This window comes from Grampus griseus, assembly GCF_964374135.1.
Source record: "Grampus griseus genome assembly, chromosome: 8".
NCBI classification, from domain to species: domain Eukaryota; kingdom Metazoa; phylum Chordata; class Mammalia; order Artiodactyla; family Delphinidae; genus Grampus; species Grampus griseus.
In genome coordinates, this window is record NC_139002.1 from 97,491,923 (window position 1) to 97,516,089 (window position 24,167).

Genomic DNA, 24,167 nt, shown 5'->3' on the forward strand with positions numbered 1-24,167 from the left:
AATGAGTGACCCTGGAATTTGGGGGTACAAGAACTAGGATGACAAGGAGTGATTCAAGGGAGAATTATTGCAGTGCTTGCGCTGGGAGGCGGCAGGCAGGATGGGGTGTGAGGCAGTGATAAGTGTGGAAACTAAGCTCCCAGAGCCGTAGACTTGGTGAAACAGAAACTAAATTGTAGTGTGGGAAGCAGTTTTCTCACAGACCTTCTCCTGTCGGGTAACCCTTGTGGTGTGGCTTGTTGCAGGTGGTGCTGCAGTCCCGAGACTACAACGCACTCTCCATGTCTGTGATGGCATTTGTGGCAATGATTTATCCCTTGGAGTATATGTTTCCTGTTATTCCACTGCTGCCCACCTGCATGGCGTCTGCAGAACAGGTGAGTCTCAAGGTGTCTTCTGGCTTTGTCACCTCTGTTCTAACTCTGTCCAGCTCTGAGGGCGAAGGCTCAATGCCCAGAGAAGTTGTAAATCAGTACTTGTCCTGAATTCCTTGTTATAATTTATTTGTCTACAAAATCTGAACTGATCTGGTGGCAAAACCTATGCTATTTATGTTTTTTATTTATCACAGTTAATATAATGATTATAGGCTGCTGGCTACACCACTGCAGGTGCTACATAATATGTAGAATATGCACTATTACTTTTCTAAAATCTGAAAAATTCTGAACTTTGAAACACGTCTACCTTCAAGGATTTGGAAGAGGGATTGTGGACCTGCGTTTTCCTTATCTAGAAAAATCGTGACTCAATATGTGATCTCAGTTGGTTTTGGTTTTGTTTCTTGTCTTTTCCACAGCTGCTGTTGGCTCCGACGCCGTACATCATCGGCGTCCCTGCCAGCTTCTTCCTCTACAAACTGGACTTCAAAATGCCTGACGACGTGTGGCTAGTGGATCTGGACAGCAGTAGGGTGAGGCTCTTTGCTGAGGCATTGTAGGGTCTAGAATAGGATTGTGTTCTCTTTTTCTAGATTACTCCCAGGAAGTTCCTAAGTTTGTGGGTGATTGCTGTTATGAGACTCATTGAAACAGCTTTTTAAAAAATACTGCTTTTACTTTATTGGCTTAATAAGCCTTGGTTAGGACTCAAAGAATTATAAGATTTAGTTTTGCTGGAGTTAAATGCTTCCCCACATCTTCCAAGAGCAGTAGGGCAGTTGTGGTTGCAGGATCATTACTGTGGTGTAGGTCATCTAATGGCTTTCTGGGAGTGTAGTTTCTAGTAAGAAATGGCAGACTTTAAAAAAGTATATTAACATTCTGCAGTGTGAGTACATTCAAACTTTGGTAGGTAGCCCTTATATGTGTTCATTGTAAGACTTTAGAAAATGCAAATAAGTATGAAGAAGTCAGTAAAAACTATGATCCTATTATCTAGAGATAGTCACCAATAACATTTAGGTATAATATTTCCTTTCAGGTGTGTATAGGTGTCATATACGTGTGTATGTGTGTATTTTATATGTGTGTATATAATATATGTGTTTGCATATATATAATAATACCGTATATATAACCTCCTATTCTTGTTACTTACCTTTATGTAAGAGAAACTTTGGAGCAGCTAATTCTAAGGTCATGCCTTTTATCTTTCTTCTGGTGCAGGTGATTGCCCCCACCAATGCAGAAGTGCTACCTATCCTTCCAGAACCAGAATCACTAGAGTTGAAAAAACATTTAAAACAGGTAGGTGAAGAAGGAAGAAAAGAAAAGAAAAGCAAGCACCTATAGGACTGCTGTAGGCAGACAGCTCTTATTGTAAGAGCCAGTTTCCTTTCAGACTTCAAGTGGAGTAGATTTTCTTAGCCTTGGGTGGGCTTAAAAGGAGATGTATCCCATTTCTGGGTTGCAGGGTGAATCTCAGAAAGGGCTTTTTACATTCCTTTTAATTCCCTGTGTGCCCCCTCCCACCCTCTCATCCTTGTAATGCTGTATAAAACAGCCCTTCACTTTCTGCTGCTTGTCCCATCTGCCATTCTTAATGACCTTGGAGCATTCTCTCAGTGTTACAGGAGGGAGTCAGTAGTTTGGATAATCTGGCTCCTTTTATGGTTTCCTCTTGAATTGATCTGGTCCCTATAGAATCATTTCTTCAAAAATTCCTTTCTCTGAGTAAAAACCCTTAAATACATTTTTCATTAATTGATTTTCTTCTTCTTCTGCATGCTGAACACAGTACCTGAAGGTAAAGTGTGATGAGGCCCTGGTCCTCTGCGCTGCTGTATGTGTTATGTAGGACCACCAGTAGATAGCTCTGTATTTCTTTTTAGGAATCTGTCATTTGAAGGGTCTTCAGGAATCTCTGTCTGTGTTGTCTCAGTTCTTAGAAATACCTCTAGGTGGGGATTTCCCTGGTGGTGCGGCGGTTAAGAATCCGCCTGCCTGTGCAGGGGATGCGGGTTCGAGCCCTGGTCCAGGAAGATCCCACATGCCACGGAGCAGCTAAGCCCGTGTGCCACACCTACTGGGCCTGAGCTGTAGAGCCCACGAGCCACGACTGCTGAGCCCACGTGCCACAGCTACTGAAGCCTGTGCGCCTAGAGCCTGTGCTCAGCAACAAGAGAAGCCACCACGATGAGAAGCCCGCGCACCACAACTAGAGAAAGCCCGCACGCAGCAATGAAGACCCAACGCAGCCATAAATAAATAAATAAATAAATAAATAATTTTTTTAAAAAAAGAAGAAAGAAATACCTCTAGGTGAAATCTGTTTGGATATAAATGGGTGATTTTTGTATTATCCTTCTCTCTTTTTCACTTGCTTCATCACTACTGATGTAATATGATATCTTGTTACTGCAGAGTCCGGTGAGGATTGCAAGTTCAGAAAGTTCTCTAGCTGTCTTCCTTTGCTGTGTTTTTCATTCTTGATGATTGCTTTAGTATGACTAATGAGATGGAGAGGTTGATATATGATATTGGAGTTTAAATGTTTGTAGGAGCTAAGATTTGGGGGCTCACAGATCCTGTATCCTGACCCCTGTTACTCAAAGTGTGGTCCACGAACCAGCAGCATTAGCCTCACCTGGGCTTGTTAAAAGGGCAGAATCACCTCAAGTATATTGAATCAGAATCTGCATTGTAACAACATCCCCAGGTGATTCCTATGCTCATTAACATTTAAGAAACACTGCTGGGCTAGGCCAGTGGTTTTCAAACTGCCCCACGGAGCCGCTGAGGGTTGATTTAGGTTGGGACCCCCGAGCATATGAGGCTCTGGGTTCCTTATGTCCTTCAGAGGAGCTTTACTTTTACATGTTTCGATTGTTTATACTTCTACGTAGATTTCAATTGAAAAACAAGATTTTGTAGCTAAAACAAATTTGAAAACTGTTGCCTCGGACTTCAGGTTTAGATCGTTGCCTTGAGTCAGATTGGCTTAAGCTGAAGATTTCATAATTCAGATTGTTTTCTAAAGGTTAAAATATTTGGATTTTTGTTTCAAAGGTGAAGGTTCTTTTCTAGGAATTGAGATTGGCTGGCTGCCCCAGAAATCTGCCGTCTCTGAGGGACTTATTGTTCCGCAGGCCCTCGCCAGCATGAGTCTCAACACCCAGCCCATCCTCAATCTGGAGAAATTCCACGAAGGCCAGGAGATCCCTCTTCTCTTGGGAAGGCCTTCTAATGACCTGCAGTCTACACCTTCCACTGAATTCAACCCACTCATCTATGGCAACGACGTGGATTCTGTGGATGTCGCAACCAGGTACAGCCAAGCCATCCCCACAGTCACAAGCTCTTAAGAGGGTCTCTGCTCACTCAGTGACCTTGGGGCAGATTACCTCCCTGAGCCAGAGGTTCTTTATGTATACAATGTATATAATATTTGGTTACATTTGCCACCTCAGTAAAAGCAAACAGAAGAAATAATCATACTCGCAGGCCTCTTGGACCTCGTGTGAAGAAGGGGATTGATGATTCTTTAAGATACCTCTCCCCTTGCTGTTGGAAGCCCGTGAAAGGATGACTGTGGGAGGTAGTCTGAGGCCTCCTTGCTCTGCAGGGCGAGGGACTCAGGTCATCTCACCATCCCCTTCTTCCCCAGAGTGGCCATGGTCCGTTTCTTCAACTCCCCCAACGTGCTGCAGGGCTTTCAGATGCACACGCGTACCCTGCGTCTCTTCCCCCGGCCCGTGGTGGCTTTCCAAGCTGGCTCCTTTCTAGCCTCACGTCCCCGGCAGACTCCTTTTGCTGAGAAACTGGCCAGGACTCAGGCTGTGGAGTACTTTGGAGAATGGATCCTCAACCCCACCAACTATGCCTTTCAGCGGATTCACAACAGTGAGTCCATCTACCTCTGCTTTGCCCCTCCTTCTGCGTTTGTCCTCCTGATGGCTCTTCCCTTTGCTTTTTCCCTTTCTAATCTTCCACCTGCCCCTGCCATTCTGATTTTGCCTTAGACTTTTTCCCACCTTTCTTTTAGGTTTTGCTTGATTTTTTCCCTTATTGCTGACTCTCTCCTTTTTTCCTCCGTGGGTAGACACATTCGATCCAGCCCTGATAGGCGACAAGCCGAAGTGGTACACCCACCAGCTGCAGCCTGTCCACTATCGAGTGTATGACAGCAGTTCCCACCTGGCCGAGGCGCTGAGTGTGCCGCCGGAGCACGACTCTGACTCTGACCCTACTGATGACAGGTGAGCAGCCCCTTATGGCAGCAAGACAGTTCTTGAAGTCTAAGAGGCTCTTGCTAGCCGTTATTTAGCACAATTGCAGAATTTCATAGGATTTAGACATCAGTCCTTGAAGCCTTGGGTTATATTTTGGTTGATTGTTTTGCGTTAGTTTCCTTATTTTATCTTGCTCCCTGGCCTTGAGTTAAGAGTGCTCCTCTGTTTATTTTTCCTAATGCTGATTCTCCTCCCTGCCCCTTCTTTCTGTTTTATTTTTTTGCTCTTCACTCTGCAGCGGCAGTGATAGTATGGATTATGATGACTCAAGCTCTTCTTACTCTTCCCTTGGTGACTTTGTCAGTGAGATGATGAAATGTGACATCAATGGTGATACTCCTAGTAAGTGTACTTGGAGAAATTGGCCAGCTTGGGACAGGGTTTGGGGTTCTGTGATGGTATGGTCTGTACCTGCCATCCTTGTTGTTGTTTTTTTTTAATTAAAAAAATTTTTTTAAATGAATTTTTAATTGGAGTATACTTTTTTTTATTTTTTATTTTATTTTATCTTTTTGGCTGCATTGGGTCTTCATTGCCACGTTGGCTGGGCTTTCTCTAGATACGGCGAGCGGGGGCTGCTCTTCGTTGCGGTGCGCAGGCTTCTCATCGCGGTGGCTTCTCTTGTCGCGGAGCACAGGCTCTAGGCGCACAGGCTTTAGTAGTTGCAGCACGTGAGCTCAGTAGTTGTGGCTCGAGGGCTTAGTAGTTGTGGCTCGTGGGCTCTAGAGCTCAGGCTCAGTAGTTGTGGGCGCATGGGCTTAGTTGCTCCGTGGCATGTGGAATCTTCCCGGACCAGGGATCGAACCCATGTCCCCTGCATTGGCAGGCGGATTCTTAACGACTGCGCCACCAGGGAAGTCCTTGGAGTATAGTTGGTTTACTATGTTGTATTAGTTTCTACTGTACAGCAAAGTGAATCAGCCATACACATAATCCTTGGGTTTTGGCAGACGTGGATCCTCTGACACACGCGGCACTGGGGGATGCCAGTGAGGTAGCTATTGATGAGCTGCAGAGCCAGAAGGAAGCAGAGGAACCTGGCCCAGACAGCGAGAACTCTCAGGAAAACCCCCCTCTGCGTTCCAGCTCCAGCACCACCGCCAGCAGTAGCCCCAGCACCGTTATCCATGGAACCAGTTCTGTACGTGAGGACTTGGAGGAGTGGATAAGGGAGGACTGTTACTTGGGACATGGGCCTCAGCTCTGTTAGGAAAGCTAGGATGAAGCTATTCAATTAATTTACTACTTTCTCCACATTTCCCCCTTCTTCCTCTCCGTAGATCCTATAGTTTAGAGCCTGTGAGATACAGTTTGACCCCAGAAGGACATCCAGCTTTGTTCAGGGGTTAGCCGAGATCCCCTTTGCATAATTTGTGGAGATAGAGAACAGGGGTATAACAAAGATCTTTTCTCACAGCTACCCCTTAGGCTAGCAACCTGACAGGCCTGGGTTGAACTGAGAACATAGGAAGGCATCACAGGGCACCAGGTGACTCCTTTCTATTTAATATGTCCCCTAGGAACCTGCCGACTCAACGGAGATGGATGATAAGGCAGCGGTAGGCATCTCCAGGTCCCTCCCCAGCGTGCCTCCCAGCATTGGCAAAGCGAACGTGGACAGGCGTCAGACAGAAACTGGAGAGGGGTCAGTGCGCCGGCGAACCTATGATAATCCATACTTCGAGCCCCAGTATGGCTTTCCCCCTGAGGAAGATGATGCTGAGCAGGGGGAAGGTTACACTCCCCGATTCAGCCAACATGTCAGTGGCAGTCGGTGAGAGCCTGGGGTTGCCTTCTAGATGGGTGACTGAAGGACCTCACTACAGTGGACCCTGGGCGAGGGTTAACCAGAAAGTCTGAGCAGTCTGAAGGCTCTCATGGTCCCGCGTCCCCAGAGGGTCGTGCTTTGATCTAGGCATTTAGAAACTGTGGGGAGGGAGAGGTGACCGCAGTGTAGCATCAGGCCCACACGCCCAAGATGAGGTACCCCTGCCTGGGGCTTATAGGCGCCACTGTGCATTCAAGGGCTCAAAAGCTGCTGCGGCCCAACAGCTTGAAACTGGCAAGTGACTCAGATGCAGAGTCAGACTCTCGAGCGAGCTCGCCCACCTCCACCGTCTCCAACAACAGCACTGAGGGCTTCGGGGGCATCATGTCTTTTGCCAGTAAGTGCCTTCAGCTCTCTCACGCTTCTGTCCCATCTTCGCTCCAGCAGGGCCTGACCACGGCAGGTATGGCTTAGAGCTTCAGATATAGGGCTGGGTTGGCATTATCGAGCTCCGGATAAGGTCGTTTGGGTGATACTGAATAAGGTATTTTCAGGGGAGGTCAACGAAGAACAGGGACAGATTAGTCGTTATCTTTATACCTGGAGGTTTTAGTCTGTTTCAGGTAAGACAGCTAGCTGTTAACTGAAAAATAATCATTATATTAAAAATCATACACTTGTACATATATTTTGTGGAAATACTCTGGTCAGATTTGACTTGGGTATATATCTAATATCTTCTTTGCCTGGGAAAGGACTTTTTCATCAACGCGCCTTGAAATCTATGTGACATTGACTTGTGCGTAGAGAAAATTACCAGAAATGAGGGGTGGTGTCAGTTAAAGACTAAAGACAGACTAGGGACCGGAGAAAGCCGACATGGGGGATAATTGTGATGGTGAGTTTAGAAGCCCAGGAGGGACAGCACCCACATCAGCCCGGAAGCGCGTTAACTGCCGGCGTTCATGCTGGGTCAGCAGTAGAGGAGAGACTTGGATGTTATCGTGGGAAGCCGTCAGAGAAAGTTGTTACTGGGTTAGGAGCAGTCCTGGCAGTGGCCCCCTTTGTTTGCCCCGGCGTGATCCTTTCTCAGCGAGGTCAGAGGTTCTGGGATTGCATTTGAAAAGGAGGAGGGCGAAGAGGATGATACGGTCATTGGAGCATAATGCTCTGATTCTTTATCCCTCTGACTCAGTGCTCTCACTCGCTCCCCTTGACAGGCAGTCTGTATCGGAACCACAGTACGAGCTTCAGTCTTTCAAATCTCACACTGCCTACCAAAGGAGCGCGAGAGAAAACCACGCCCTTCCCCAGTCTGAAAGGTAACTCCAGCCCTCCTTTTGCCCAACCAAGATCCTCTGGGAAATGTTTCAGGCCTGTGGGTGCTTGTCAGGAGCCCCATGTATGAAGAATCCTTTGGTCCGGCCATTGCCTCTCATATCGCTTCCCATGGCTTTCACTGCACATCATGAGTTCTCGCTGGTTTTCAGATGGAAAACTGTCTTTTGTAGCTAAAGAGAAGGCCCTGTTATATCATATAGGATAATGGCAACTGGGGGATTACTGCTGCTTCTGGGGGGAACCTTTGTCAGAGGCACGTAATTAACACAGGGCTCATCAGCTGCCACCAGTCATCTGCCAGGTTCCTACCGCGTGAACTTAGGACAAACTCCGTCCTAAAGAGCTGGCCCCCCAGGGAATGGTTGTGAAGAGCCTGGCAGTTTTATAGAGTCAAGAAGCCTCTTACTTTGGCTTCATGTCAACTTAGGCCCTATGAATGGGCCTGATAGCATTGGTTGGCTTCTAGGGGCAATTAAGACCTTATTTGATTTTCGTTTTGTGATCTCTGACAGTTTGAAGGGTTCTTCCTTTTTATAAATTTATTTATTTTGGTTATTTATTTTTGGCTGCGTTGGGTCTTCGTTGCTGTGCGTGGCTTTTTCTAGTTGTGGAGAGCAGGGGCTACTCTTTGTTGCGGCGGGTGGGCTTCTCACTGCGGTGGCTTCTCTTGTTGCAGAGCATGGACTCTAGGCACGCGGGCTTCAGTAGTTGTGGCTCACGGGCTCTAGAGCGCAGGCTCAGTAGTTGTGGCTCACGGGCTTAGTTGTTCCGTGGCATGTAGGATCTTCCCGGACCAGGCCTCGAACCCCTGTCCCCTGCATTGGCAGGCAGATTCTTAACCACTGCGCCACCAGGGAAGCCCTGAAGGGCTCTTCTGAATTTACTCTGACTTCTGTTTATTATTCTGGATTTTGTGCTAAAATATTTAATCACAGAAGGAAGCACAATGAGAAGCAGCTTCATGTATTTTTTAACTGACCTCTCTTCCCAGTGTTAAAAGTGTCAGGAATCTAAAGAATGTTCTTTGGTGGGGATGGGAACGTAGGCTAGATGGGCAAAAGGACATCATAGCTAGAGGTGTAGGGAGCTAACCAGCCCTGTAGAGTGAGTCTACACAGGCTCAGTAGGTGAGGGATGGAAAGGTGTTAGCGTCACTGGCTTTCATTTGATATAGTTAAAGGGGAGAGCGATTGAAACGCTTTCATTGCATGCTGTTGCTTCACTTCATTTGCTGCACTCATCACTCCCATCCAGCTCCCATCCTCACCCCCACCCCCCTTCCCATGACAGCATCTACAAGTTGGGTCTCTTCCCTCTGCATACCTGCAGCCCCCCGGACCCCTGTGCTAGATGTTTCATGAAAACCCATGGTCCCCTTTCACGCATGTGCCTGTTTAGGACCTAAAGGCTCCTTGTGTTATTACCCTGCCTCTGGCTTTGAGAGGCCATAGCCTTAAGGATGGTCTTTCCTCGAGCCTCAGTCGTCTCGTGGCCACTTGGCTTCCAGCTCTGAGGTGCCTAAGAACTAAGGTTATGTGCACTAAGCTTTGGGAGGATGCTCAGATTATCTGACTTACAGCTCCGCTGAGGGGTACAGGGGTTGTGGTATCATGGTGCACCTACTAATTGTGTATTTTGTGTCCCAGTATTTGGGCTAAATACTCTAATGGAGATTGTTACTGAAGCCGGCCCCGGGAGTGGTGAAGGTGGGTCTTGCCCGTGAGCTATGCATGATCTTTTTTCCTAGCATCTCCTGTGCCTGCCTGAGGGCCATCCTCCTCATGGAGCAAGCGGCATCACTCGAGTGACCTGACTTGCCCCGTGCCCCGGGATGCCCACGCCTGCCCACGGGGTGCGCTGCTGGTGCATGTGGAGTGGCCTGAGTCTCCATGCCCACTTCCTCCACATTGCCATGGCTGCTTTCTACCTATGTGTGATGCCCCAGTGCTGCCCTCAGCCAGCCCTGCCAGGGAGTGGGTGTGGAACACGGCTACCCAGGGCTGTGCTGACACCAGCTACCTGACTACAGTTGTGATATCTCTCATTCTACCTTCCTGGCTGTAGGAAACAGGAGGGCCTTAGTGGACCAGAAGTCATCGGTCATTAAACACAGCCCAACAGTGAAAAGAGAGCCTCCGTCACCTCAGGGTCGATCCAGCAATTCTAGGTAATAAATGGCAGAGCTGTTGTAAAAGTTCTCAGATAGAGGTAGTGATCCTTGTACCAAACACTAGGGAGGGAAGCTCTCAGTGGGTAAATGAAATCCCTTCCCCTCCTGACGCAATCCCCATGCGGCAGGAATAGCTCATGGTGCTGAGCAGAGTGTACCAGCAGTGGTGGGCGCTCGGGCAAACCAGGCCGCCTGGAGAGGTAGGGTTTGCAGTGGACTTGGATGTTTGGAGACGTGGCTTTGTGTTTTGCCCTTGGAGGCAAACATCTAACCTGGTGAAAGGGGGAGATGCTCTGCAAAGGAGCCAGTGACCACAGAAGTGGTATGTGGACCCTCCAGTGAGAACCAGCAGTTCCTGAAGGAGGTGGTGCACAGCGTGCTGGATGGCCAGGGAGTTGGCTGGCTCAACACGAAGAAGGTGCGACGGCTGCTGGAGAGCGAGCAGCTTAGAGTCTTTGTCCTGAGCAAGCTGAGCCGCACGGTGCAGTCAGAGGACGAGGCCCAGCAGGACATCATCCCAGATGTGGTCAGTGCTGGGGGTTGGGAGTTGGAATCAACTGGGAAGAGGGACATGGGCGCCAGAGGCAGTTGTCCCAACTCTTGCCCCTGGGTTATTGTTGCAGGAGATCGGTCGGAAGGTGTACAAGGGCATGTTAGACCTGCTCAAGTGCACGGTCCTCAGTCTGGAGCAGTCCTACGCCCACGCAGGTCTGGGTGGCATGGCCAGCATCTTTGCGCTTCTGGAGATCGCCCAGACCCACTACTATAGTAAAGGTAGGGATCGGACCAGCAAGGCAGCATGCTGTCCACGGCTCTCCCACTCTTCTCTGAAAGAATGAACTCGGCCCCTTGATGAGTTTTGCAGTGTCAAGCTGCTTCCTGTTAGGCTTTGGGATTTTATTTTCTAGTGCGTGTATGTATGTAGTGGGTGTTTTTCTGTCACGGAAAAGAACGATGTCAGCTTTTCTTTCCTTGCACTTCTTCCCTTCCACATCCTCCTCTATCCTTGCTTCTCCCACCTCATTCCCACACCTTGACTCTCACTCACTGTCCCTTTTGACCTCTTCCTATATTTGATCTTTTCCTCAGAACCAGACAAGCGGAAGAGAAGTCCAACAGAGAGCGTAAATACACCAATTGGCAAGGATCCTGGCCTGGCTTGGCGGGGGGACCCAAAGGCCATGGCACAGCTGAGAGTCCCCCAGCTGGGACCTCGGGCACCAAGTGCCTCAGGAAAGAGTCCCAAGGAACTGGACACCAGAAGTCTAAAGGAGGAGAACTTTGTAGCATCTATCGGTGTGTATTGTGTTGGGTGTGGCAGAGGAGTTCTGGCTTCTTAATGTCCCTCCCTCCTTTCAGTTCATCCAGAATCCCGCCTTTCTCTTCCCCATGCTTTGCTCTGTAGACAGGAAAATAGGTTTGTGTCCCTTTCTAATGGCATTTCTTTATACTTCTCTATCCCTTATGCTTCATTTACAGCCACCCTCACCTACATCTTAGAGGAAGAATGGCAGTTTTGCTTAGAGGGCCGAGCGAGGCTTAGTGCAGGAGTCTGAGCTGTACTCCCCGTCCCTCTCTTTTATTTGCATCTGGATTTCTTCACGTAATGGAGAGGCCACATGAGCTCCTGGAAGCTATAAGGAAGTTCATAGATGCATCTTTGGGCTAAAAATTGTGACTGTCTGGGTCTCTAAAGCCAGTTTTCCCCCATCCAACCATTATGCTGCCCTCAAATTTGCTCCTTTGGGGCATGTCCGGCAACCCCATTTCCCTGGGTTCTGGACTTGGAGGTACAGAGTTCTGAGTCAGCTTTTCTTTAAACATGTCCTTACTGGACTTGATTAGACCTTGCTTACGTTTGGTGTTTCTCCGTTCCCACTAAGGCAGAGCCTTGGTGAGCTCTCTGGGTGTCACCTCTGTTTGACTCACTCCCTGCCTGACCTTGAGTCATCTAGATTGTGTCTTGCTTTTTCGGGTTCTAGGTCCCTGGGCAATGTGCTTCTAGCCGGTGCCTCTTTGCCACATCCATTAGCAGTTGCCTTTTGCTCCCATAAATGGTAATGAGGAACCAGTTTCCTTCTTAGGAGAGCTGTGTTTCTCTAACCAGCAAAATATTGTCCTAGAGGCAGTCAACCTTGCTTTTCTCCTACCTGTTGTGATGTTCTAGAAAATGTACTGACCTGCCAGTCTGGAGGTCTGGAGTTTTAGTCCTGTATCTGCCCCCAACTAGGAAAGTGACTTTGGGCAAATCATTTCCCCTTTCAGGGTCTCTATCACCTCATCTGGAAAACAAGGAGATTGCACTAAGTAGACTCTAAAGTTCTTGCAGGAAGAGAATTGCTATGATCGGTACTCTCTCTTCTTAACCCCTGCTAAGATGCTCTTCTTGACCATTTAGTGTTCTCTGTCACCTCTACCAGAAGCCTTTTTCCCGATGACTGGCTAAGATGGGTCTCTTGGTAGGGCAGGCACTGATGCTGAGGGTAAGTTGGGGGGGTTTGGTAGCAACAAGAAGGGATGCTAACTGCCTACCTTGAGTGGCCTCTCTCCAATCCAGTGAATCAAACAGGTTTGTGCTCATGCTTCTGAAACCCTTTGGCTGCTTGAGGTAATCATCTGTCTTATCTGGAATCTTTAAAATTTGCTGTTGCCTAGCTCACTTGGCAGAGGGCGTGCTGTGGTGGAAGTTTAAACTGGTCCTGAGCTACCTGATCTTGAGCAGGTGCTCCAGCCTCTTTGGGATCAGTTTCCTCCTGCCAGAATGAAGGAGCTTGATTAAAGGCTCTGCCAGCTCTAACATTCTGTGAGATTTTTACTGCCACATGGAGGTTAGGATAGGAATTTAGTTCTTGACCTGGGGGGAAGGTGTTAGATCTCTTGATTTTTTTTTAACCCCCCTCCCCCGCAATGAAGATCTCTTTTTATCTCTTGATTTGTAATCCTGTGCCTGAGACCGAATCATCTTGGGTGGGTGGGTTTCCATTTCGTCTGTCTGACCAGCCTCTGACTCTCTCTGTCTTTCTCTCCTGCTCACATTGCATCTGGGGTAGAATTGTGGAACAAGCACCAGGAAGTGAAAAAGCAAAAAGCTTTGGAAACACAGAGTAAGGAACAAATGCCCCCTCCTGTTCCCAAGTCTCCCATACCTGCCAACTCCCCAGGCCCAGTTGGGGCAGGCTCCGTTTGTCAGCCCCACCCCAAATTTGCTCTTGGGGGCGGGTATTTGGAATGAAAGCAGGTAGGTGGTATGTGACTCACAGGTATATGCTTGTAGGCTGCTTCTTGCCCCTCCCCTTGTAGTAATCAGGCAGTAATCAGGGCATCTCCTGTGTAAAATCCCTCAGAGCTTGGTTCTCTATTGCTTCCGAGTTGGTGGGGAGAACGTTTGCCTATTTCAGTGCCCCTCATTGGCTGATGTCTCCCTCACCCCATGAGAAGGCCTGTGGGCACAGTTGGCAGGGATGGTTGCTGTCCCTCCGTGTTGAGTCTGTAGCTTCCCAGCTCTCTCTGGTGGCTTGCCTAGGCACGCTTTCTTGCCTTCTGTCATTCTGTCCTTCTGCCATACCATTGTGGGCGGGCGGGAAATACGGGGGTGGTTTTCTAATGTCAAACACAGAAGCTGCAGGGTGGGGGTAGGCAGCGTCCGCTGAAACAGCTGGTGTTTTTTAATCTCACTGGGCTCTTCCTTTTCTAGCCCCTTTAGACATATTTGTTTGGGAAGCAGAGTGACCTGGGGACCCTTAAAGGGTCTTAGGCACGAGTGAAGCTCTCTGATTCTGAGTGCGGTGGAATGTGGTTCCGATGTTTGTTTGTGGAGCTTTTCTGCTTTAAGATGATTTGGTCAAAATTTTCTCAGGTTGAGAAAATGGCTGCAGAACCCTTTGAGACCAGGTTTAATTTTTCCTACTTGGTTCTTAAGGCATCTGGGGACTTCGTCCAGTGCGGCCTGAGTGGGTGGCAGTCCCTGGAAAGGTGACTGGGACATGCTGAACTGGTCTGGGGCCAGGCTGTGCTGCTGTCCCACTCCCTTCGCCAGCCTGCCCCTAGCCTCTTGTACTGAGTAACACAAGTCTTCCCCTACTCAGGGCCTGAAGTAATCAAACCCACCTTTGACCTTGGTGAGACAGAGGAGAAGAAGTCCCAAGTCAGCGCAGACAGTGGTGTGAGCCTGACGTCTGGTCCCCAGGTTTGTGACAGCCTTGTTGAGGATTGCGAGCATTAAAAATTTGCTATCTCAGAATACTTCTTTAAGATCAAAACTGAACAAAATCACAGCATTGAAACAACATGAATATCCAGTCATAGGGGAATGATGAAATAAGTGTAATATATCCATGTAATAGAATATTAGTATCCGCTAATGACTGTATTTTCAAAAATTTGGTGACATGGGAAAGTGTTTACAAAGCTATATACAGTGTGATTCAAATTTTATTTTTAAAACATACATAGAAAAGACAAAGGAAGTATGCTAAAGACTTAACAGAGATTAACGTAGGTGCTAAGTTTATGGCTTATTCTTATTTCCTCATTCTTTCGTGTATTTTCTGTAGTGAGCATGTACTTCTTTAACGTTCATTATTTTTCTCGCTCTGTAAGTCATATATATTTTATATTCAGGAAAAATGTTCATTTTTCATGACCTATCTAGGGATGACAATAGAAGGGTGGGGATGGAGAGAAGGAAGAAGATACAGTATTTCTTAGGGAAACTGAGACTAGATTGGACACCTCTCGAATGTGTCTGAGTCCGTGTGTCTTGTTTCAGAGGACTGATCCAGATTCTGTCCTTGGTGTGAGTCCAGCCGTTATGATCCGAAGCTCGAGTCAGGACTCCGAAGTTAGCACCGTGGTAGGGGAACACCACGCTGGCATCTTGGTGGGTGGGGTGTGGGTCCCCCTTTGGAGAAGGGGGCTGCTCTCTGCTTTGGGGGCTGTCCTTAGTCTCAGGTCAGGTTGGGGCTCTTGGTGGAGATGTCTACCTGTCACAGGTCTTTCTTTGTGGGATCAGACCCCGAGATTTCACCCAGGGCTTCTCCTCATCTTGTAAAGAAGGTACTTCCAGAGGCTGTCTGACACACCTTTGCAGTTGGATACTTTTTTTATGGTAGCAGAGAGCTCTAGCAGCTTGGCATTTCTGGGACACATCCTGGGGAATATCCCTTACCACCTTTTTTTCCTTTCCAGGTGAGTAATAGCTCTGGAGAGACCCTTGGAGCGGACAGTGACCTGAGCAGCAATGCAGGTGATGGACCAGGCGGTGAGGGCAGCACCCACTTGGCAGGCTCTAGAGGCACGTTGTCTGATAGTGAAATTGAAACCAACTCTGCCACCAGTGCCATCTTTGTAAGTTTGTTTACTAACAAAAGAAGACCATTTTTTTCAGTGGGATGGGGATGGGTTAGAAAAGGATGAAAAGTTAGGAGGCAATTAGAAGGAAAAGAGGAAGGAAGGAATGGATAACCTTCATATATTTGACTTTAAAGAAAATGTCTCTTAAGTTAGCTTTTTTCAGAGTCATTTGACTCCGTGATCTGGGGCTTTTAGAACCTTCTCCTGAATCATTGATGAGTTAGGCTTCCTGCCCAGTCAGATAAGGGCTTCGACTCCTATGTGGTAGTAACCCCCGTGTTTAAAATAAGCAAAGTGATGCCTTTATGGCAATGTCAGGGCAGTTGCAGCTCTCATTTTGTACCAGTCTACCTATTTTTATGGACTAGTCTAGTTTTATTCTGGTCACTGCTTTATTTATATAGCACCTTAAAATAGCATTTCATTTTAGTATATTCCTTCATTTCATGTAGTATGTTTGAAGCTTTCCTTCATTAATAAACATCTATTAAGTGATTTACTAAATGCCAGATTCTGTACTAAAGAAACAAGCATGATAAGGCATGATTCCCATGTTCAAGAAGTTTGCAATTCAGTATATTGCTACAACTAATCTCTTCTGCCAGGTGAGGGAAACAAAGCGTTAGGAAGAAAAGATCTTGCCCTAGGTTATACAATAAGCCAGTGATCAGTTGGAATTAAATGAATTCTTTTTAGTCCTTGCCTTTAGACCCACTGCCCTTCAGTGTATACAGGCCTCTTTAGGCAGCTTTAAGAGTTCTGATACACTCACCACTTGGTTAGGCAGAGTTGAGAATGGATATTCTCTACACGAACTCATAGGTTCTTCTCTTTGGTCTGTGGGGAGAATGGAAGACGAAATTGAAATGAAATAAATTATTTAACACTGGTGATCATTCCCACCGCCAGGGCCTTCTGTATACATGTTTCTAATAGAGCAAGTGACATCCCAAGGTGGAGGTAGGGGATAGGATTGAGAGTCAGCAGAGCCATTCAAGCTAATGGACCTTAACTCTCCCTGAGTCTAAACAGACCCTTTTAATTAAGAGTATTTTATTATTATTATTATTTTAATACATTTATTGATTTTATTTATTTATTTTTGGCTGAGTCGGGTCTTCATTGCTACGCGCAGGCTTCCTCTAGTTGCGGTGAGCAGGAGCTACTCTTGTTGCGGTGTACGGGCTTCTCATTGTGGTGGCTTCTCTTGTTGCAGAGCACGGGCTCTAGGCACGTGGGCTTCAGTAGTTGTGGCACACAGGCTCAGTAGTTGTGGCTCATGGGCTCTAGAATGCAGGCTCCATAGTTGTGGCGCATGGGTTTAGTTGCTCCACGGCATGTGGGATCCTCCCAGACCAGGGATTGAACCCGTGTCGCCTGCATTGGCAGGCGGATTCTCAACCACTGCGCCACCAGGGAAGCCCCAAGAGTATTTTAAATCCTCCTAGTGTGCTTCCATTTTGGAGGTTGAGATAGATGTTATGGAGTAGCAGTCTCGCAAGAAGCCATTCAGCCGTGTGCTACCTTTCCTGGCACCTTCCTGGGCCAAATTCTTACTTTTCCTGTACTTCTGGGCAAGGCTCTTTGTGCAGTTGTGTCGCTGAGAGCAGTTACCTAAATTTCTTGGCTCAAAAAGGGCTATTTTGGTAAGAAATTAATTATCTTAGGTTAATATGGTTCATTGAACAAAGTCTTGTGCTGTGAACCAGGAAGCTGGCATTTGGACACACTAATTAGGTATTGCCTAATGATAACCTTTGTTCAGTGGCTTCTCTGCTTATGCTGTTGCATGTGTTGTGAAGCAGGCATGAAAACTACCTCTCACCCAGCCGAAGATCTTTTTTGAATTAATAGAAAGTCTAATATTGCAGAAGTGGTAGATGAAGTTAGTGGTATTTCTATGTGGGAAGATATTTCTAAGAGATGGTGGAAGAGAAGACTTAACATTTATCAAATACCAACCATGTGCCAGGCACTATTAAGTGATGTATATGTATTTTCTCATATTAAATGAGAATAGTCCTTTTGGGTAGGTATTATAACCTTTTACAGGTGAGGAAAATGACTCTCAGAGAAGCTAAGCGTTGTACCTAAGATCACACAGCTAGTAAGAGTCAGGGATCTGAACATTGCTCAGTCTAGACTTCAAACCCAGTGTTCTTTTCACGGCATCACGCTGCTACAGAGAATTTACCTAATTTTTTTTTTTTTTTTGAAGAGGAAAGAATCTTACAGAGACTAAAGGGTAAAGGTAAGTAGAAATGAAAACTTGCTTGCATGTTTTGGGAGGCAGTAACAGAAAGCAGGATTATCAGATTGACTTCTGATGGAGGCAAGCAGAGTAGCAAAGGCAGGGCTACTGGAATATATGTGACTAATGATGGTGCCTAGTGTGTGTGAGCCTCTTAATGAACTGCTTGGTTTCCTTTGCCCCTATTCATTGTTCCCTCTGGCAGCTGACCTGTTGCCTCTTCTCTCTAGGGTAAAGCCCACAGCTTGAAGCCAAGTGTAAAGGAGAAGCTGGTGGGCAGCCCAGTTCGCTTTTCTGAAGATGTAAGCCAGCGAGTCTATCTCTACGAGGGACTCCTAGGTGAGAAATAGACTGCGAAGGCCACTTGCACTGGAAGGAAGCTGGACTCAGCCCGGGAAGAGGGTGGCACTGAACAAGTAGCTGCTTGGCTTTTTGCTGGTCTCAGTGCTGACGTTAGAGGACATTTTTATATCTGAAGCAAGCGACTTACTGGGGAAGAAACAGTGGGTGAAAACTAGAAGAGACTGAAGTTTGGTATTAACCAACAGCCTCTGTCTTTCTGTCTTCTTTTACTTTCTTGCTACCATGGTCCTTCCTGCTCACAAATCGGCAGGAAGGGACAAAGGATCGATGTGGGACCAGTTAGAGGATGCCGCTATGGAGACCTTTTCTATAAGTAACCACCTTTCTTTGTGTGCTGTTCATCCCTCCTCCTCGGGAGGGATTGGGCCTCACTTGGAGGCAGCTGGGGCTGGTGGCAGGAATGTTAGATCTGGGGTGAAGAGCCTCGTGTTTCCTTTGCCCTGGAATTTGTAATGACTTCCTTTTTTCTGGAATTTACTCTGTTTTAGTTCGGCAGCCATATTCTTTATATGTTATATAAGCCCCTAAAAAAACTCTCTTCCACACAGGCAAAGAGCGTTCTACTTTATGGGACCAAATGCAGTTCTGGGAAGATGCATTCTTAGATGCTGTGATGTTGGAGAGAGAAGGGATGGGTATGGACCAGGGTCCCCAGGAAATGATAGACAGGTATGAGGCTTAGAAACCCTTGGGAAAATGCAAATTCAGCCTCTTCCCAGTTAATTCTGTGTTCTCCCACCTGGGGGCTGACTTGTCCTGGTCTCCTGCTCAGGTACCTGTCCCTAGGAGAACATGACCGGAAGCGCCTAGAGGATGATGAAGATCGTTTGCTGGCCACGCTCTTGCACAACCTCATCTCCTACATGCTGCTGATGAAGGTAATGTCTATTTTGCTTACGCCCAGCTACTGCTGATAGTGGAGGGCAAGGCTTGTTCCTGTTGCCTAAATCTTGGGGCAGTTGGGAAGCAGTCAGAGCATCCTGCTGGGGCTCTCTTCTTCATTGAAAGTCTGAGGCCTCTCTGCAGCTCACACATGATCCATTTATCTGAAGCTGCCGGGCTGTTGTGCTAAGGAATGTTGTAAAGGTAATTGATGATTGCATGCCACTTGTTTATTCTGAATTTTAAATGGGCTTCCTTTGCTGAATAGTTTTAGGATGCCTGTAGAACTCCCTACAGAATACAGTGGAAAAAAGTTTTTTTTTACATAGTAGGCTCTGCAACTTTAGAAAGAATGCCCAGAATTTACTTTTCAGCATTAGTCCTTTATCATATAGACTTTGCCATAGATGTAAAAAGAGCTACTCATTGAAAAAGCAATGGTAGGTTCTAGTTTGACTTGGTTATACTTGGTTTTTACAGCTGTGGGAGAACCGTGTTACCAAATAGAAGAGTCCTGTTCTGAAAGGGACTTGGTGGGTAGAAGAGAGTTGTTTTGAGAATGAGCTCCTGGGTTTCTCCTCCTCCTGTTCTCCCAGCCTCTCTAAATGTGAAGGGATTAGTTGATCAAATGCAGAGAATACCCTGCAGGCACTCTTGGTTTGTTTCCTTTTCTGTTTAAGGGTCTCTTGAACTCCAGGGGTACCAGTTAAACTCTGGTTGGGAAAGGGTGGTGATCTTTAACCCTAAGATGGTGTCTTGGTGACAACTGAGTGAAGAACATTGCTACTCTTAAGTCTTACTATCTAAGAATCACACTCTGAGGAGCCCCAGGGGTTTTTAGAGGTGAATGTTATGGTATTGGTTGGGGGGTTAGGGAGGATGTGTCCCCGTGAGTCCCCGTCCACTTAAACCAGAACTTCTCTAAGAGCCACTTTTCTGCAGAAGCCACCTGGAGACAGAACCAGGGTTTTTCTCCTCAGACTGTTGGCAGAACACACAGTTGAATGTTTTATCCTCAGTGATGTGGTCTTTTAGAATTCTACTTTTCTCAGGAGGAAAGATATTAAGATCCTGTTTTGGCTTTTCAGGTAAATAAGAATGATATCCGGAAGAAGGTGAGGCGCCTGATGGGAAGGTCGCATATTGGGCTTGTGTACAGCCAGCAAATCAACGAAGTGCTTGACCAGCTGGCAAACCTGGTGAGCACACCTGGGCCGTCCTTTAGGCTCCCTTGCATTGCGCTAGTCAGCCTCGCAGGCGTGGGCCTCATGGCCTAAGGCAGAGGCTTCCGCGTAGGTCATTTCTTGGCTCGTATGTTTTCAAAATCCCTAGTTCTGAAAATAGGGCTTTGACTCTAGATGAGGCTTTTGCCCTTCTGTTCTGTGATAGGATTCTCTGCACTAAAACCATCCCGGTGCAGCCATTTCAACGTTTGTGTGGTCTGTGGACCCCTGTGGATCCACAAGGTGAATACTGTTTTCATGATAATACTAAAATGTTGTTTGCCTTTTTTACTGGGTTGACATTTGCACTAAGGGTGCAAATGCAATGGTGGGTAAAACCACTAGTGCCTGAACACGGTGAAGATGGTGGCACCAAACCGTACTGGTGTCCCCACCTCCACACACTCTCAGTTAAAAACAAAACAAAAAGCCAGTTTCACTTGTGAATGTCCTTGATGATGCAGTTAAAATCATCAGTTTTATTCAATCTGATCAGTGATTATACATCTTCTTAGTATTCTATGTGACAAAATGAGAAATATACATAAAGCATATTGCTGCAAATGAAAATATGATTGTTTCGAGGAAAGGGAATTTGTGACGATTTGAATTCCAAGGTGAACTGACAGCTTTGCAGCCAGTCATGGGACATCATTTTTACTTGAAAGAATGACTAACATTACTGTTATTTGGAGTTGGGTATTTGGCAAACTTCTTGTGCATGAAGCTTCCCAATATTTAAAGACTTTTCCAGTGAGATTGATGATAAATGTGATTTTTTGATATTGTGTAATGAAATGCATCAACATTTGGAAGAGCTGCATAACTGGGCGAACCAGTATTTTCCAGATGACTGATGTGTGATGTTACAAATTCAACTGTGGATAAAAGATCCACTCCAAGTGTAACGCAGACAAATGGATTTTAATGTAACAAAGGACAAAGTGTTCATTGATGTGTTTTCAGATTACACACTGCTACTAACTTTAAGAAACTTCTTGAGGTTCTGGTATAGCATCAAAGAAGAATGTGCATATTTATCTGGAAAGCCTAGTAAAATACTCCTCCCTTTTCCAGATACGTATCTGTGAGGTCAGATTTTCTTTAATATACCTCAACCAAAGCAACTTGTCACAGCAGATTGAATGTAGAAGCAGATATGAGAATACAGCTATTTTTCATTAAGCCAAACATTAAAGAGATTTGCAAAAAATGTAAAATAGTGCCACTCACCACATTTTTTTTGTTGTTCTGGAAGATACGATGATTTAAAAAGTATATGTTATTTATGTTATCATGTAATGGATTTATTAATGAATTATTAATTCCTTTTAAATGAATTAATAAACATTTAAATTTTTTCAGTTTTAATTTCTAGTGTGGTAAATACCTATAAGTAAAACTTACAAAGACATAAGTTCTTGGGGCGTCATCAATAAAGTTAAAATGGATAGGAGTCCTGAGACCAGGAAGTTTGAGAACACATCCATGGCGGCCAGTGGCCAGCAGATGGCGCCGCTCTAAGGAAGCTGATAAGAATTGAATTGCTGAATGAGGGATTCTTGGCCCAGAGGGCCGTGGGAGAGGGATGTTTGGCTGTCCCTAAAGGATCTCTCTTTCCTCAGAATGGACGAGATCTCTCTATCCGGTCCAGTGGCAGCCGGCACATGAAGAAGCAGACATTTGTGGTACATGCGGGGACAGACACAAATGGAGATATCTTTTTCATGGAGGTAGGTGCTGGTTCATGCTAGGGGCCCAAAGCAATATTTGAGAGTCACAGGGAACTCCTAGAACTGATGCCAGAATATTTTTCCCCACTTATCTCATTCATCTTCATGATCCATTTATCATTAAATTGTTAGGCTCTTATGCAAATAAATTAATATAATAGATGATTCCCTATCTTTTCTTTTATTTTTTAATTTTAATTTATTTTTGGCTGTGTTGGGTCTTCGTTGCTGCCCGCGGGCTTTCTCTAGTTGCAGTGAGTGGGGTCTATTCTTTGTTGCTGTGTGCAGGCTTCTCATTGCCGTGGCTTCTCTTGTTGTGGCTCGCGGGCTCTAGAGCGCAGGCTCAGTAGTTATGGCTCACGGGCTTAGTTGCTCCGCGGCATGTGGGATCTTCCCAGACCAGGGCTCAAACCCGTGTCTCCTGCATTGGCAGGTGGATTCTTAACCACTGTGCTACCAGGGAAGTCCATCCCTATCATTTCTTTTATATATAGATTGCATAGATGACATAGTCACATTGTCCATAAGTCAGAACAACATAGAATGGTATACACTGGCAAGTCTTGCTCTCATTCTTATCCCCTTCCACTCAGTTTCCCATCCACCTCACCCCTTCCTCTTGGAGGTAACCACTTTTATTTATAACCACTTTGTATCTTCCAGTGGTTTTCTATGCAGACACAATAAAATATGAGCTTAAGTTCTTATTTTTCTACTCTTTTACCTAAAGGTAGCACATAATATCTACTGATCTGTACCTTTTTTTTTTCATTAAACTTAGCCTGGAGATCTTCTGTATCACTACAAAAAGAGCTTTCTCATTCTTTTTACAGCTGTATAGTGTTCCGCCGTGTGACTGTACCATAGTTTATATACCCAGTCAGCATTTACGTACCCTTGATTTTCTTCCAAATTTTTGCTGTTGCCAGTAGCGCGACTCCGGGTGATGCTGTGCCTGCTTCATTTCCCACATGTACAGGTTTATCCAGGAATTTCCACAAGTGGAATTGCTGGGTCAAAGGGAAAATGCCTTTATAATTATGGTTGATATGACTCTAAAGTATCTCTTAACATATAATAGTTTCTCTCCCACGTTGCCATTTATTTTGTTGAAGAAATGTGCCCTATTACATTTTAGATTTTTTGCTGATTGCATCTCCTTAGTGTTGTTTAACATGTTTCTCTATCACTTGTATTTGTACAAGCTAGTAATTCAATCTAGAGATTTGGTCAGTTTCAGATTCAGGATTTTGGCAAGAAGAGGTGGTGCTGTATACTTCCTGTCGCCTCATATGGTTGGCTCTGTCCTAGTGATCAACGGGTTCACATGTGGGCAACCTGACCTATCCACTGCAAACTTCCTCATTAGTTTTCTGATTTAGCTTATGGTATTTTTTTTTAATATTTATTTATTTATTTGGCTGCTCCCGGTCTTTGTTGAGGCATGTGGGATCTTCGCTGAGGCATGCGGGATCTTAGTTGCAACATGTGGGATCTAGTTCCCTGATCAGGGATCAAACCCGGGCCCCCTGCATTGGGAGCACAGAGTCTTAACCACTGGACCACAAGGAAAGTCCCTAGCTTATGGTATTTTTCACCATGCAGGATTTTTTAAATTAATTAAAATTAATCGTGTAGTTAAATTAATCAGTCATTTCTTTTGTGGCTTCTGGATTTTGAGTCATAGTTAGAAAAACCCTTTCTTAATCCAGTATTGTAAAGGAAATTGGCCATGTTTTCTTCATTTCTGTGTTTTTAATTCTCAAATGGATCTCTTTCTAAGTAATTTTAGGGACCAAGTACTGCTCCTCTATAAAGTAGTGAAATTAGCTAATATTCTGCTGCCTTTTGGCTTAGTTGAATTTGATTTTCACATTCACAGCTTTTTGAAGTGGTAGTTTGTCAAACATAGGGTGGGATTTCTGCTCTGAGGCAGAAACATACATGATGATGTAGCTGAGAAGGGAGTCATTTTCATGTCACCTTGAAGCGTTAGACTTTGGCTAGGTGCCTATCAGAACTGAGGGCTACTTAGGGCATCTGCACCACAGTAAATTTCTCCAGAGGATTCCTTGAAGTATAGGATTCTCTCTCACCACTGTTACAGGGAGCCTCATACAAGGGCCCTGGAGCATGGGGTGGGTCCATCATCTCATAGATGCTCCCCCTTGTACTGCAAAGCAAGGGTACCTTGCTCATTCCATCAGTGCCTGGCTACCGTGATGCTATCAGATTTAGCTGTTCTCAGCACAGCCTACTGGTTGCATGAGTAATTGGATAGCAATTTGCAAAGACTTAAAAAAATCATCTTTATTGCCTTTTATTTTAATTACAAAAGTAATAGAGTATATGCCATAAAAGTTTCAAACCATATAGAAGTAAAAATAAAGTAAAAAGTAAAAATTTTCCTTT

At 45.7% G+C, this 24,167-nt stretch overlaps 1 protein-coding gene across 14 annotated transcripts in view; it reads left to right on the plus strand.

The window, feature by feature from the left end:
* Positions 1-24,167, plus strand: part of MADD (MAP kinase activating death domain) — a 38,913-nt gene that overhangs the window by 5,852 nt on the left and 8,894 nt on the right. For 2 of the 14 annotated variants that reach the window (XM_082659162.1, XM_082659157.1), the window contains exons 5-29: positions 246-377; positions 800-913; positions 1,608-1,688; positions 3,530-3,708; positions 4,048-4,283; positions 4,483-4,639; positions 4,911-5,014; positions 5,623-5,813; positions 6,193-6,317; positions 6,698-6,837; positions 7,661-7,762; positions 9,428-9,487; positions 9,846-9,948; positions 10,291-10,477; positions 10,575-10,725; positions 11,041-11,247; positions 14,037-14,137; positions 14,720-14,803; positions 15,139-15,297; positions 17,785-17,893; positions 18,168-18,230; positions 18,466-18,586; positions 18,690-18,795; positions 19,888-19,998; positions 21,648-21,755. In XM_082659162.1, coding sequence (XP_082515288.1) covers positions 246-377; positions 800-913; positions 1,608-1,688; positions 3,530-3,708; positions 4,048-4,283; positions 4,483-4,639; positions 4,911-5,014; positions 5,623-5,813; positions 6,193-6,317; positions 6,698-6,837; positions 7,661-7,762; positions 9,428-9,487; positions 9,846-9,948; positions 10,291-10,477; positions 10,575-10,725; positions 11,041-11,247; positions 14,037-14,137; positions 14,720-14,803; positions 15,139-15,297; positions 17,785-17,893; positions 18,168-18,230; positions 18,466-18,586; positions 18,690-18,795; positions 19,888-19,998; positions 21,648-21,755 — 3,231 coding nt within the window. Of the gene's footprint in view, positions 1-245; positions 378-799; positions 914-1,607; positions 1,689-3,529; positions 3,709-4,047; positions 4,284-4,482; positions 4,640-4,910; positions 5,015-5,622; positions 5,814-6,192; positions 6,318-6,697; positions 6,838-7,660; positions 7,763-9,427; positions 9,488-9,845; positions 9,949-10,290; positions 10,478-10,574; positions 10,726-11,040; positions 11,248-14,036; positions 14,138-14,719; positions 14,831-15,138; positions 15,298-17,784; positions 17,894-18,167; positions 18,231-18,465; positions 18,587-18,689; positions 18,796-19,887; positions 19,999-21,647; positions 21,756-24,167 lie in introns of all 14 variants that reach the window. The other 12 variants (XM_082659163.1, XM_082659158.1, XM_082659164.1 and 9 more) reach the window with 8 other exon arrangements.